An 11,998-nucleotide genomic window follows, 5' to 3' on the forward strand; every position below is an offset into this window, starting at 1 on the left:
AAACGAAGACTTCCAATAAGGGAAATCTGGTCTCATGGGAGGAAAGAACGGGTATGAAATGTGTGTTTTTTATTGGATTGGTATATACCACGAGATATCATGTAACGTTTTCATGAGCAGATAGGTAATTGACCGTTGCGACGCGAGATGAAAGTGTTTTGATAGTGCATTATCTTGATGACAAGCCCCTAAATATTACTTGCAACGTGATGAATATGATTTGTCACACTATTTCGACCTTTAAACATCCATACTATCTCCAAAATTGTCGCCTACATGGCCTCTTGCATGAAGTTCTGGCGTGGGAGACTGCATGAGGCATGATATTTCTGTTGTGATACAATATCTTAAAAACAACTAAAAGAAAAAGAGTAAAAAATTCACTCCTGACCTACGCATGAGGATGGGGCTCATATAGTCAGAGTAAATCTGACTAAGAAGACTACTCTTTTCCAGCAGCTTGATTTTAATTGGCATATACCTATTGCTGTAGCTTCATATTCACTATTTAGACAAATCAGCAGTGCATTTCGAGGCTTGATACTCTCAATATCTTTGGATGCTGGAGTACGTACCGTCTACACACTGTACCAGTACTGTGATCCGAGCGCCTATCCGGGGTTTTGCCTGAGGCTCTGCTTTGCTCCACGCCCGCGTCTCCGTCTCGGAGACTTGCGGCGGCTCCTCCTTGGACCTTTCTCCGACAGGTCTCGCGGAAGCCTGACTACATCCCAACCCCACACGCTTGGAATCCATCCATCAGGGCTGTTGTGCATCTTTCCGTCGTCTTTTTCCTGAATTCTAACTTCGTTACCTTTTGATCCTCCGCCGAGGATATATTCGATACAATTGCGACCGCGCCTTCGACATCAATTACCCTGCTCCACGTCGACGTCACCCGATCTGTCAACGCGCATCATCCACTCGACCACCCCCGTAACGAACCCCATCACGACCGACGAGCCGAATATCTCATTCAATGATTGCTCTGTAACACAACTCTGGGCATCATTCGACAGTGGGAGAATAGCCTCGCGACGCCATTTCCGGCCTGTTGCGCTCCGGTAGCCGCCTCATCCGGCAAAAATGGCGCCAGTCGTGACGGCCATCCAGCCGCCTTCTGTCGCGTCCAAGATTAAGCGTCCCGTACCCCCCGGTATCCAAACCAATGGAGCGAGCTCTATCCGATCATCGCCATCGCCCTCGATGTCGACAAAGAAGCCTCCTAACTCTGCGACAACGAATGGCGCGAATGCGCAATCAGCGCGGCCTATCAATCGCACGCGCCGTGAACAGTCGGCCCAAGGCAGTCGCATTTCTAGGAACAGTGTGGGACTCCGATCGGCGTCACTCGTCGGCGATACGGCAGCCGCCCAGCCTTCGGAGCCGTTACCATATGGTTAGTAGATTGTAGACTTGTTGCAATCATCATGGACGCCAATGCTGACAGGATATAGTTGTAACGGATGAATACATCTTGAAGAAGTTCGCAGGCAACGCACCTTCCCTCGTCGTACACATGCACGCAACGCATTTCCGATTTGATCAGCAAGATGGAATATTTCCATACAAGTCGCCGATGCGTTTGTTCTTGGAGCACTTGCGCGAGCGCACGGTACCTCACGATCTCATCGAATACTTCTCAGAAGCGGGTGTCCCTTTCTACGAGGGATGCTTGATTGTTCAGGTGCACGATCACAAGTCTGTCGCTCAATCCAAGGAAGTCCAGCGACCGACATCGGCTTCGAGCAAGGTTGTGCCATCCTCGATTCATAATCACAACCCATATATCGTACCTTCACCATACGTTCCGTATCCTAAGGAGTCTCTCGGTGCGCAGCCCGATGCTGCATCAGCTACACAGGAAGACACGAAACCCAAAACTGCAGAGGAGAAGGATAAGCAGAGCATGCCGGCACCCAGTCTGCCTGGTGAAGGCCAAAAGAGCAAGATACCGTCAAAGCCCAAGACCTTCACTGTCGTACTTCACCCTACGCCTGAAAGCCTCCACGCAGACCTGATGATCAAGGCTGCAACACCTCGAGGCGCAGCAGGAAGTGTGGAAGGCACTGGCACTGTACCTCCATCAACGCCGATTACAATGGTGCCCCCAACTCCTACTGCAGGCAGCATGCCTCCTCCCGCCAAGAAGCAGAAGCGTGAGCGCATGGAGCTTGATGGAAGTAATATATACCAAGCAGAATCACAGATTTTGCTTGCGACCAACGCTCCCCTGTTTCTCGAGCCAACCCGAGATACTGAAGAGACTATTACTTTGCTCGATGCGTTGGCGCACCCCCAACACTCAGACTCGCCCCCTCAACCTAAAACTCGCAAGAGAACCGTCGCCGAGATGGCTGCCGACGAGGCCGCCGCAGCAGAACAGGAAAGATACATGCTTATCTTGGACGAGCGTCTTTCTTCGGCTGCCAATGGCACCCAAGGCGGGGCCAACGGAGCGGACAAAGAAGGCCAGGCTGTTGTGTCTACATTTGAGCCAAGATTCGAGCGATTCAAGGTCATTGCTGACATCAAGAGAGAGCACGAGGAGAGAAAGGAGCAAGAGAAGGTCGAAGCAGCCGCGAAGGAACGCCAGCTTGCACAAGAGAAGCAAAAACAGATGCAGGAACAGCAAGCGGTCATTGCGGCACAGCGCCAGGCGGAACAGGAGAAGATGCGGCGCGAACATCAAATGGCTCAGGAACTCAAAGCTCGCCAAGAACAGCAGCAGAGAGAGGCCCAAAGACGGGCTATGGCCGCACAGGCTGCTGCGAACCAGGCCGCTCAGAACAGCCAGAACGCTGCGGCGGCAAATCTGGCACAGCAGCAGCAGCAGCAACAACAGCAACAGCAACAACAGCAACAGCAGCAGCAACAGCAACAGCAGCAGCAAGCGAACGTTGCTATGCCAAACGGTACATCTGGTGCGATGCCAAATGGCGTTCCGGCCCAGACTCAGGCACGCTTCTCTCAGGCATCGCAGCCACCAGTGTCTCCCGTCGTCAGACAGGGCACACCCCACAGCATGTCATCTCCCATGCCCGGTGCTGTGCCTATGCAGCAGAACAACTCCCAAATGGCCAACAGCCCGCCACGCCCGCCATCAGCCGTCCAAGGCCACCCACCCAACGTTGGTGGGGTCCCAATGGCGCACAGCATGTCTGCTCGCGCCAGCCAACAGAGTCATCAAGCCGCCACCCCGCGCATCCAGCACGGTACGCCAAACATGCAGGGAACGCCCGTGCCTCGCCCGGCAGTGGCCGCAACGCCTCGTATGAATCAGGCAAGCCCACCTCCCAACATGATGCAGTCGAACTCTCAAATGGGCCAACACGTCATGATGGGAACGCCCGGTGCTATGCCACAAGCTGGGCATAACCCCAATATGATTGCTGCACAGGTTGCCCAACAACAGCGAGCCATTCAGCAGCAGCAAATGGCTGCTGCGATGCAGAACGGCATGGGTAACATGATGAACGGCAATATGAACCCTCAGCAGATGACGCCTCAGCAACAGCAATATATGCAGCAGCAAATGCAGCACAGACTCATGATGCAGCAGCAACAGCAGCAGCAACAACGCGGCAACATGGGCGGCAACATGAGCAACATGATGAATCAGCAACTGGCGCAGAGATACGCTCAGCAGCTCAGCCAGATGGGCGCCAACAACATGAATGGTGGCCAGATGACGCCGCAGATGCAAGCACAAATTCAAGCGCAAATCCAGGCGCAAATGAACCCGATGCAGCGCCAGATGGCCGGCGGTGGCCAGAACATGATGAATGGCCAGAACATGAATATGCAGGCTATGATGCAGATGCAGCAGCAGCAAGCAATGAACAACAACAACGCATTGACGAACCAAGTCAAACTACAAGGGCAAGCGATATACAATAAGCAGATCGCCAATCTTGCCGCTAAGTGGGGTGGTGCCGTTGAGAATATTCCACCGGAGCAGATGGAAGCCTTCAAGAGAAACTGCATGATGGAGGCCAAGAATCAGATTCAGAGCGTTCTTGCCCAGCGCAGGGCTCATCAGGTCATGATGCAGCAGCAGCAACAGCAGCAGCAGCAACAGCAACAAATGCAAGGCATGGGCGGCATGATGGGACCTCACGGCATGTAGGACTCGCCCGGTTTCCGACCCTGGTGCTGGTGGGCTCAGCGACCCCCGTAGGGCACATGAGCACGTGCCAGACATGTCGCAAATCAAATCGGCTTTCAACTGGCAATCGCGAGTTAGGTTCAAGATGAGACGTGCCGCCACATATCGCGTTACTGATTAACGCTGCGGGCATGTCGAGGGGAGTGAAATGAATCATTAGGAGACTATGGCGAGGACGGAATGGGTTGTGAGCGTCTTTTACGGTACTTTGGCGTCTGGGGACTTTAGGGATGGATTGGCTGTTTGATCTCTCATGGTCTTATATACCCCTACGAAGGCGTACTTACCTTATCCTTCGAGGTGCGGTCAGGGATGGACGGCAACTGCTTTTCACGGGTCACGGAGGAGGGAAGGGAATGGTGCATACCACCAGAGCAGTTCAAGGCTCTGCGGAAGCGAGCTCATGTATCATTTGATGTACAGAGTATCAAATCAGTTTTCCATGCTTCGGTGCTTGATCGATGTGTTGAGTGATGTTGGCCCTGCCAAGCTGCCTAGTTTGCTGAACCTGAGTGAGTATTTACGTGTGCGGACTAATAGATATCAACGAATATCAAATGCGTAGGATGAGCTGTGGCCGAGGTGGGCCAAGGTATGCCAACGTGAGATTGAGGATGCAGTGCTGGCTTATGTCAGCTACCTATGTACGGAGTACACAGATGGATGACAGTGCGGCCAGATCCGTGCTTGTTGTCCATTTCCCAAGTTACCCCATGCAGGCATGGCCGGTGCACGTGATTCGCTAGATCTTCGGCATGACGATGATGCAACGAGCTAAATGCCGCCTGGCCAAAACGGTCAGGTCCCATTCTCCCAAGCAGCAGCCAAAACGAGGTCATCCACCCGCTGCCACAGTCCACTTGCTCCGGCCTTCCAAGCCACATGAGCGACACGCCGTGACCTGCCAGTTTTCTGTTGCCTACCCAGCTTCCAGAACCACACTCATTACGTACAAAACTACTCTTTTTCTTAACTACTCCCCTTTTTCTTCTCGCAATACTTTACGCAACCTTGCAGCAGCTGTCGCTTGCTAAGCTTTCGTGATCCGCAGCAGATCCGCCTCTCCCCGAAATCCCCATCGAAGCTCAGACGGTCCCCCGTTTCCCATCCGGCCCCCCGAGAGAAACGCTTGGCCGGATCTCCCGCGATGCATTTCCCTCGACTACCGCGGGCCGAAGGAGCCTTTGTGCTGGCACTGCTGTTGGCGCCTCTGCCGGCGGCCGCGATGCTCGATTGCAAACACATCCGAGTGGACGACGTCTCATTCAACCTCGAGGCGCTAGGCGGACCGCACAGCGTTGTGACCAGCCAGTGGCACCCTCCTACGTACACCAACACATCCTATACCGTCGATATCTGTGCTCCCTTGAAGCGCAAAGGAGACGTCAAGAAGGAGGAGCAGTGCCCCAGTTTCACAAGAGGTAATGGATTCACGCGAAATCGTTGAGAGTGGCAAGCTCGACCAGTACAGAGCTAACGTGTCTGGACAGTATGTGCCATTGAACGCAACATTCATCCAGGTGACGACAAGAAGGACGAAGTCGAAAAAGTGATACCCATCGCCGGCGAGCTTGGCGACCACGGCGGAAGCAAACTGGACGCCACAGCAGAACGACTCAAGTCGAGCGACTCCAACTCGGACGCGAAGAAGGAGGGCGTCCGCCTGATCCTCAACGGAGGCTCGTACCCACTGGGTAAGAACGGACGGAACCAAAAGGCCATCATCGAGTTCCTCTGCGACCGTGACAGGACGGGCCTCGAAGGCGAGGTCAAGCCTGAGGACCAGTACGACGGCAGCCAGTTCCGCGCGCGCGAGGAGGGCAAGGAGGGCGAGGATGACGGACCCTCGCCCGACGAGAAGCAGGTTCTGTTGAACGGGACGGCCTTGATCTGGAACAGCTACGGCCCGAACGAGAAGAACGACATGGATGTGCTGAGGTTGACGTGGCACACCAAGTACGCGTGCGAGGACGCGTACGGTAAGCCGCCTGCGGAGGGTGGCAGTGGTGGTGGTGACACGAGCAGCCACTGGGGCTTCTTCACCTGGCTCTTTGTCTTGTAAGTCTGGACGGAATCTTTATGGTGGTTTATCTTCGCACAGACTAACGTCAATGCTTTTTTACAGGGCTTTCCTCGGCATCGCTGCGTACCTCATCTTCGGCTCGTGGCTGAACTACAACCGATACGGTGCTAGGGGCTGGGATCTTTTGCCGCACGGAGACACCATTCGCGACATCCCCTACCTGGTGAAGGACTGGACTAGGAACGTGCTCAACACCGTGAACACTAGCGGTGGCCGGGGCGGATACAGTGCAGTCTAGGTGTGAGAACTGAGATGATAATCCTCGTCCACAGCGTCCGCTTATAAAAGAAAAAGAGATGGCAGGGAACGAAAGAGGAAAGTGTACATTTTATAGCTGTAAACTGGATTAGTGGCTACGGTTTCTGGGCTGCATATTTCTCGCGAGCCTAAGTCGCGACTTTGGAGTTGGGACCGGTGTTTGGTCCTCTGGAGCTTTGTCGCATTAGCTTGTCTCTCAAGAAATACACATTTGATTGAAATGGACATTTATTTCCGGTGTCGCTGTAGATCTTTGCCAACGGGATTACATATCTAACTTTGGTATACACGACAAGCCAAAGGGTGTATAGGTCCCCTCAACCCCGTTCCCGTCACCAGCCAGCAGGCGCCCGTCTAGGTCGACGGGTCAGGTCAAACTGGCTGGGTGGTGGAGCGGTTCATGGTCAACAACAATCGCCAACCAGCCTTACTCGACGACAGGCTTAGCGCATACGCGAGTACCCGAGTTCGAGTCCCAGCATGAGCACCAGAAATTATGTCCCAGCATGAGCACCGAGAGATGTAGCCCCCAGTCCAGCACCGGGGGGGTGAACTCTTTTTTCCTTTCTATATAGAATGGTTTTCCTTACTGAAGTAGACTTTGACGAGATCTCGCTTGCAAGAGAAATGCAACAACACACTACATTTGTATTTAAAATACGCGGTTCCCACGCTTTGTGTACGTATGAGGCTGGACGTAGCAGTAATCATATCCCATCACGGAAGGGGCCGCGGGACTAAGATCTGGGTTAGCCCCAAGGTAAGGTTTGGTGGATCCGCGATTCGGTGGGGCCGATTCAACTGATGTGCAGCACGGATGCACCTCATCGAAGCTCGCCTGTCCCGGCTCCATGTACCTGCCCCTCCGGCCCTTACCTCCGTGTACTTCACCCGCGCCATCAAAATAACAGGCATGCCCACCACCCAACACAATTCTGCCGGTGACTCTTCGCCAGTCAACCCGGAAGATCCAGAATACGAAGACTTCCTTGAAGATGAAGAACCTTCACCAGCATTCACACCCGCGCCCCTCCCACCCCTCACAAACGAACCCCAACGACACCCGGATTCCTGCCTGACCCTCTCCCTCCCTCTCATAAAAGCCCTCCACGCACAACTCCCGCCGACGCCGGAGCTTACCCTCTCGATCGGTAGCGGGACGGGGCTTGTCGAGGCCCTGCTGGACTCTCTGGTCGATATCCAGGCCCAAGATCCCACTCAAGAAGTCTCTCAGAAGTCGCCTGCCCCTCGGAAGCTCAACCTAACCAGCATCGAAATCGCCCCGTCCCCAAATAAATACCACCGCAACCACCGCACTGTCCCAGGAACGTGGGCGCTCGACCCCGCTGCGGCGGAAGCGAAGGCGTGGATGTTTGTGTACCCGAAGCAAGTCGCCCTGGTGCGGAAGTACATGGAGGCCTTTGCTTCTAGCAGTTCTGGTTTCGGGGAGAAGGGGTTTGCTGTAGAGACTGTGCTGTACGTCGGTCCAAGAATGGATTGGGATGATTTCCGGGGCGCGTTGGAGTCGTTTGCGGAGGATGTGGAGGTTTGGGATGAGGAGAGGATGAAGAGTGTTGGCGGGCAGGGGTGGGAGTGTGTTGTGAGGGTGAGGGTGAAGAGGTGAAGTTGGAGAGAGAGAGGTTTAATGCGTGGGGTCAGGATAGAGGTGGGAGAGAGGTTGTGTGCGCGGGGTCAGGATAGAAGGGGAGTCCGGTATGAACGCGAGATTTGAGGCGGAGAGAGGTTCTTGGGTAGGCTTATAGGTGGTGAGAAGGGTGTACTGCGGGATTCGACTTGAATATGGTATAGTCACCCGCCCAAGTCAATATCAAGGTCATGAGTAACGCCCGAAGATGGCCATATTCATCTTCGTCTTCTTACTCTAACCTGTCCGACCACGTCTTCAAATCGTCTCATCAGGATAGCAGCCGGAGACCAAGTCTTAGTATAGTAAGTGAGACGTGTATCCTACTACGGTCGATGGGCGTAGAACGACGGAAGAAAGACATCCCTCACATGGTATAATACGCATGCGCTGCTACGTAGAGACATCAATCTCTGATCAGCTACTGGCAAGACTACGCCTTACGACAAAAGCGGCAGAGCAAAGGACACCAAGAAGCAATAATGATTCCCGACAGCTGGATGGAAGGTGACAATCTCAATAGTATTTATTCCCTGGAAGATTCGCTCATCGACATAAGCACTGCCGAACTTCTCAAAGGGTCGTCGTGTTGCTCACCAGGCCACCCAGCATGAAGAGTCTGGTCTCAATCAGGCGTGGCGCTGAAACAGGCCAAGAAGCACCCAGGCACTCTGTGACGGGAGCCGACACCTGCGTGCAATGTCCACTGCCGTCACCTAATAACCCACTAGATCTGATTGCACAATACATTGGTCTAGATTGTATACTACTAGGGCTACGCAAATGCTAAGCTATGCCAATGATGATCACAACCGCCCCCAACACCTCGCTCCTGAGACGAGGAAAACGCTTCTCCCCTCCTCTCCACATTAGAAATTTCCACACAAAACAATAACTACTATGTAGATAGACAAGCGAGTGCAACCTGTTTGGCTTGGGCTTTTGTGCACACAAAAAAGTATTTACGATATGTATATACAACGAGAGTGTGAGTAGGAAAAGAAAAGCCTTCGAGGTCAACTCTGAGAAGGCTGCCGGGGTCCCTCTCAAGCCGCAGCAGGGGCCGCAGCAGCCGGCATCATCGAGGCAGCAAAGGTGGCAGCCTCATCAGCGTCATTGCCGTACGTCAAGTGAGCGCGGCGGATCTGGTTGCCGCCCTCGCAGATGTTGTCGCCGTTGTGGCAGATGACCTTGGTCTTGGCGGCATCCACGCCCTGGACAGCTTGTCCGTTGACTGTGAAGAAGATGCGTTAGCACTGAGATCAAAATTATCATGCACCCGTGAAAGGGCTTCATGGAAAGTAACTTACGCGGGTCACCGAAAATAACGGCACCAGCAACCTTGGCCACCATGTCAGGCTGCATCATCGCAGCACCGTTGTGGACGAGCTGTCCACCCTGGGAGTATCCAGACATGATGACGGCCGAGTTGGGGCAGTTGGTGATGGCTTGCTCAGTAAGAGTGGCCATCATTTGGGATCCGTTGGCGTCACCTCCGGCCAAGAAACCGGGGATATCGGCGGGATACTCGACACCCTGGACGGCAAGGCTGCCGCCGACCTGAGTCGCAAGGGACTGGAAGAAGGGCGGGCCGGCAATGGTCCCAACGTTGCCTCCCTCGGTGGTGCCGCGGGCAAAGATGACGATCATGGACTGGCACCCGGCGGCGAGACCATCTTGCTGATTCCCTGAGAAGTCGGCCTGACGGGGCTGGATCGTGAGAGGGGAGGAACTCGCCGTGCCCAGCAGGGCGAGAAGGAAGGCTGCTGTCGAGCTGTGCATTTTGTGTGCTGGTATTGTAAGGACTGATTATTGTAGTTGGTAAAATATTAGTAAGGAGTGAATTTGGATTATCCGATGCTAGCTGAAAGTTGGATCAACAACTATTCAAGGTTCTTGGTCGTCGTCACATGAAATGAAGGGATTACTGGCGACCATTGCACTCTTATAGCGGAGGTAGTGTGAGATCTTCCTTGTTTCTACTCTCGAGTCGCCTAGCCGGCCGGTGAGACGGAGGCGACATTAAGCTTCTTTCCCTCGCCTATTCCGTGTTGGACATTCCTGCAGCACAACGGCTTCAGGTACCGCAACCTCATCCCAATGGGGTAAAGAGGGCGGATCAGAGGCAGGGACCTCACGTGGGATCGACCTGATCCCGACACTAGACGGGGGAGCCAGGAACGGACTCTGCTGATTCTTCGAAATCGTTGGCTGGTACGCTGGTACCGGCAGATGATGATGATGGTCAGGAGTAGTCCGCCAAGCTGAGCTGAGCCAAACAGGTGGACCCCTCGAAAGCTTGGTGTGCGTGCCTTGCGTTCCAAACTTCCTTCCCGCAGCTTAAGCGGGCTGAAAAGTGCTGTTGACGACTTGACGGGGCAGACAAAATCCTATAACGGCGCGGATTATCGTAGTGCGGGCCGGTTGCGATTGGCTACAGTCTGATTCAAGAGTGAAGCTGGGTCCGATCTCTTGTTGCCTGTGGGGGAGGGAGGGGACGAGTTTCGAAACAACAGGGTGGGCTGTGCGCAACACCAGCGGAAGGGGAGGACACCGACGGTCTCCCAAGCTTTTTCAGAATGTACCGACTGACGTTTGGTGTGGTTTGGTGGGGCTGGTTAGGGCGAATGGCGGGATGGAAAACTCGCTGTGGTAGACTGAAGTGGAAGTATCCGTTGAGCTTGGCTGTAGTAGATGGCAGGTCTCTGACAGCGCTTTGTTCTGGTCCCATGTTTTTCCGCCGTTTTTCTTCGTCTTGACCCATTCTTGCTCCAGTCAAGTTGCGAATCATCCCTCCTTGAGTGAAGGAAGGGAGGGCTGGAAAGGTGGCATCGATACCAAGGGCGAGGGTGACCGCTGACGTGCGTTTAGGTAAGACTGGCGTTGGGAGACAGCTGAACCGTCGGATTTCGATGGCCTTCCGTTTGGCCGTCTGGCTCTTTTGCCAAGATCGTCTCGACTTTTTTCTGTCGCTGGTCTTATCATGCTCTCCCTCGACCGGAAGAGGCACTGGACGAAGATCCGGACTTGGGCTCGGGGAAGATGCGGTGAGATGACCCGACGACACGGCATCACTCTCGGCAGTATGGTGGCGCCTCATCAACGCAACGGGGCGGTTTCGGCAAGATGATTAGTTGTGACCGAGTAATGGCTGTCCCGATAGTTATCGACTGGGACTTCAACTAGGCTCGTTGGAGCATGTAAGTTGGAGGTTATTGAGAAAGCCCCGCTCTACGGATATCGATGTCTTGACATGGCAGGTGCCTCGAGGCGTCGACGGGCGCTGCCGATTGTCGTTGACTTGTATTGAAAAAGCATGATGAAGATGGAGAGTTCCTGGGCAGCCAAGAGAGGCCACCGAGAGGACTTTCGTCACACCGAAGTCCAACGGCTTTGGCAGCTACGTACCTTCCTTGGGAGCGTGAGGTGAGGTGGAAGGAGGGGCAAAACGTGGGGGACGCAGGGGCATCCGGCAAGATCGGGCCCGCCTCACGGGAGGGGAATTTAGCCGAGACCCATCTTTCAAGGTTGACCACCGCCTTCCGAGGTTCGACATGGAACTTACACTAGTCCTGCCGTCCACCGAGGTGTGAGGCAAGATGACCAGCAACTGCTGTTGGTCCTTGGAGTCAGTGTATACCCCAGACTTACAGTTTCGGCCTTGGCTCGGTATACTTGTTGTATGATATGAGATGCTTGGAAAGAACTGTGACCACTTCCGTCAAGGCTTGCCTCACAGTAAACATCAAAAACCATCAGCCACGGGTAGATCTCATCGAAACCACTGCCTTACCACAGGTTGACATGCCCACAACAAGAAAGTGCGCTGAAGAAAAAATCTTTC

The 11,998-nt window shown here is 54.0% G+C and overlaps 5 protein-coding genes across 5 annotated transcripts; 3 read left to right on the top strand and 2 right to left on the bottom strand.

The window, feature by feature from the left end:
• Positions 1–1,086: 1,086 nt before the first annotated feature.
• Positions 1,087–4,129, top strand: CABS01_03709 (uncharacterized protein; the record flags this gene model as incomplete). The annotated part of the gene is made up of 2 exons (XM_060537082.1): positions 1,087–1,399; positions 1,458–4,129. The coding sequence occupies 2 exons, from the start codon at positions 1,087–1,089 to the stop codon at positions 4,127–4,129; spliced, it is 2,985 nt and encodes a 994-aa protein (XP_060391340.1).
• A 1,186-nt stretch (positions 4,130–5,315) lies between these two features.
• Positions 5,316–6,489, top strand: CABS01_03710 (uncharacterized protein; the record flags this gene model as incomplete). Its single annotated transcript, XM_060537083.1, has 3 exons — positions 5,316–5,589; positions 5,659–6,226; positions 6,294–6,489. The coding sequence occupies 3 exons, from the start codon at positions 5,316–5,318 to the stop codon at positions 6,487–6,489; spliced, it is 1,038 nt and encodes a 345-aa protein (XP_060391341.1).
• A 933-nt stretch (positions 6,490–7,422) lies between these two features.
• CABS01_03711 (uncharacterized protein) lies at positions 7,423–8,133 on the top strand (the record flags this gene model as incomplete). Its single annotated transcript, XM_060537084.1, has 1 exon — positions 7,423–8,133. One exon carries the CDS (start codon positions 7,423–7,425, stop codon positions 8,131–8,133), a length of 711 nt encoding a protein of 236 aa, XP_060391342.1.
• Positions 8,134–9,200: 1,067 nt separating this feature from the next.
• On the bottom strand, positions 9,201–9,936 carry CABS01_03712 (cutinase; the record flags this gene model as incomplete). The annotated part of the gene is made up of 2 exons (XM_060537085.1): positions 9,201–9,388; positions 9,465–9,936. 2 exons carry the CDS (start codon positions 9,934–9,936, stop codon positions 9,201–9,203), a joined length of 660 nt encoding a protein of 219 aa, XP_060391343.1.
• Positions 9,937–10,399: 463 nt separating this feature from the next.
• CABS01_03713 (uncharacterized protein) lies at positions 10,400–11,254 on the bottom strand (the record flags this gene model as incomplete). The annotated part of the gene is made up of 2 exons (XM_060537086.1): positions 10,400–10,588; positions 10,748–11,254. 2 exons carry the CDS (start codon positions 11,252–11,254, stop codon positions 10,400–10,402), a joined length of 696 nt encoding a protein of 231 aa, XP_060391344.1.
• Between the last annotated feature and the right edge of the window lie 744 nt (positions 11,255–11,998).

This window comes from Colletotrichum abscissum (genome assembly GCF_030869225.1).
Source record: "Colletotrichum abscissum strain IMI 504890 chromosome Unknown Scaffold_7.1, whole genome shotgun sequence".
NCBI classification, from domain to species: domain Eukaryota; kingdom Fungi; phylum Ascomycota; class Sordariomycetes; order Glomerellales; family Glomerellaceae; genus Colletotrichum; species Colletotrichum abscissum.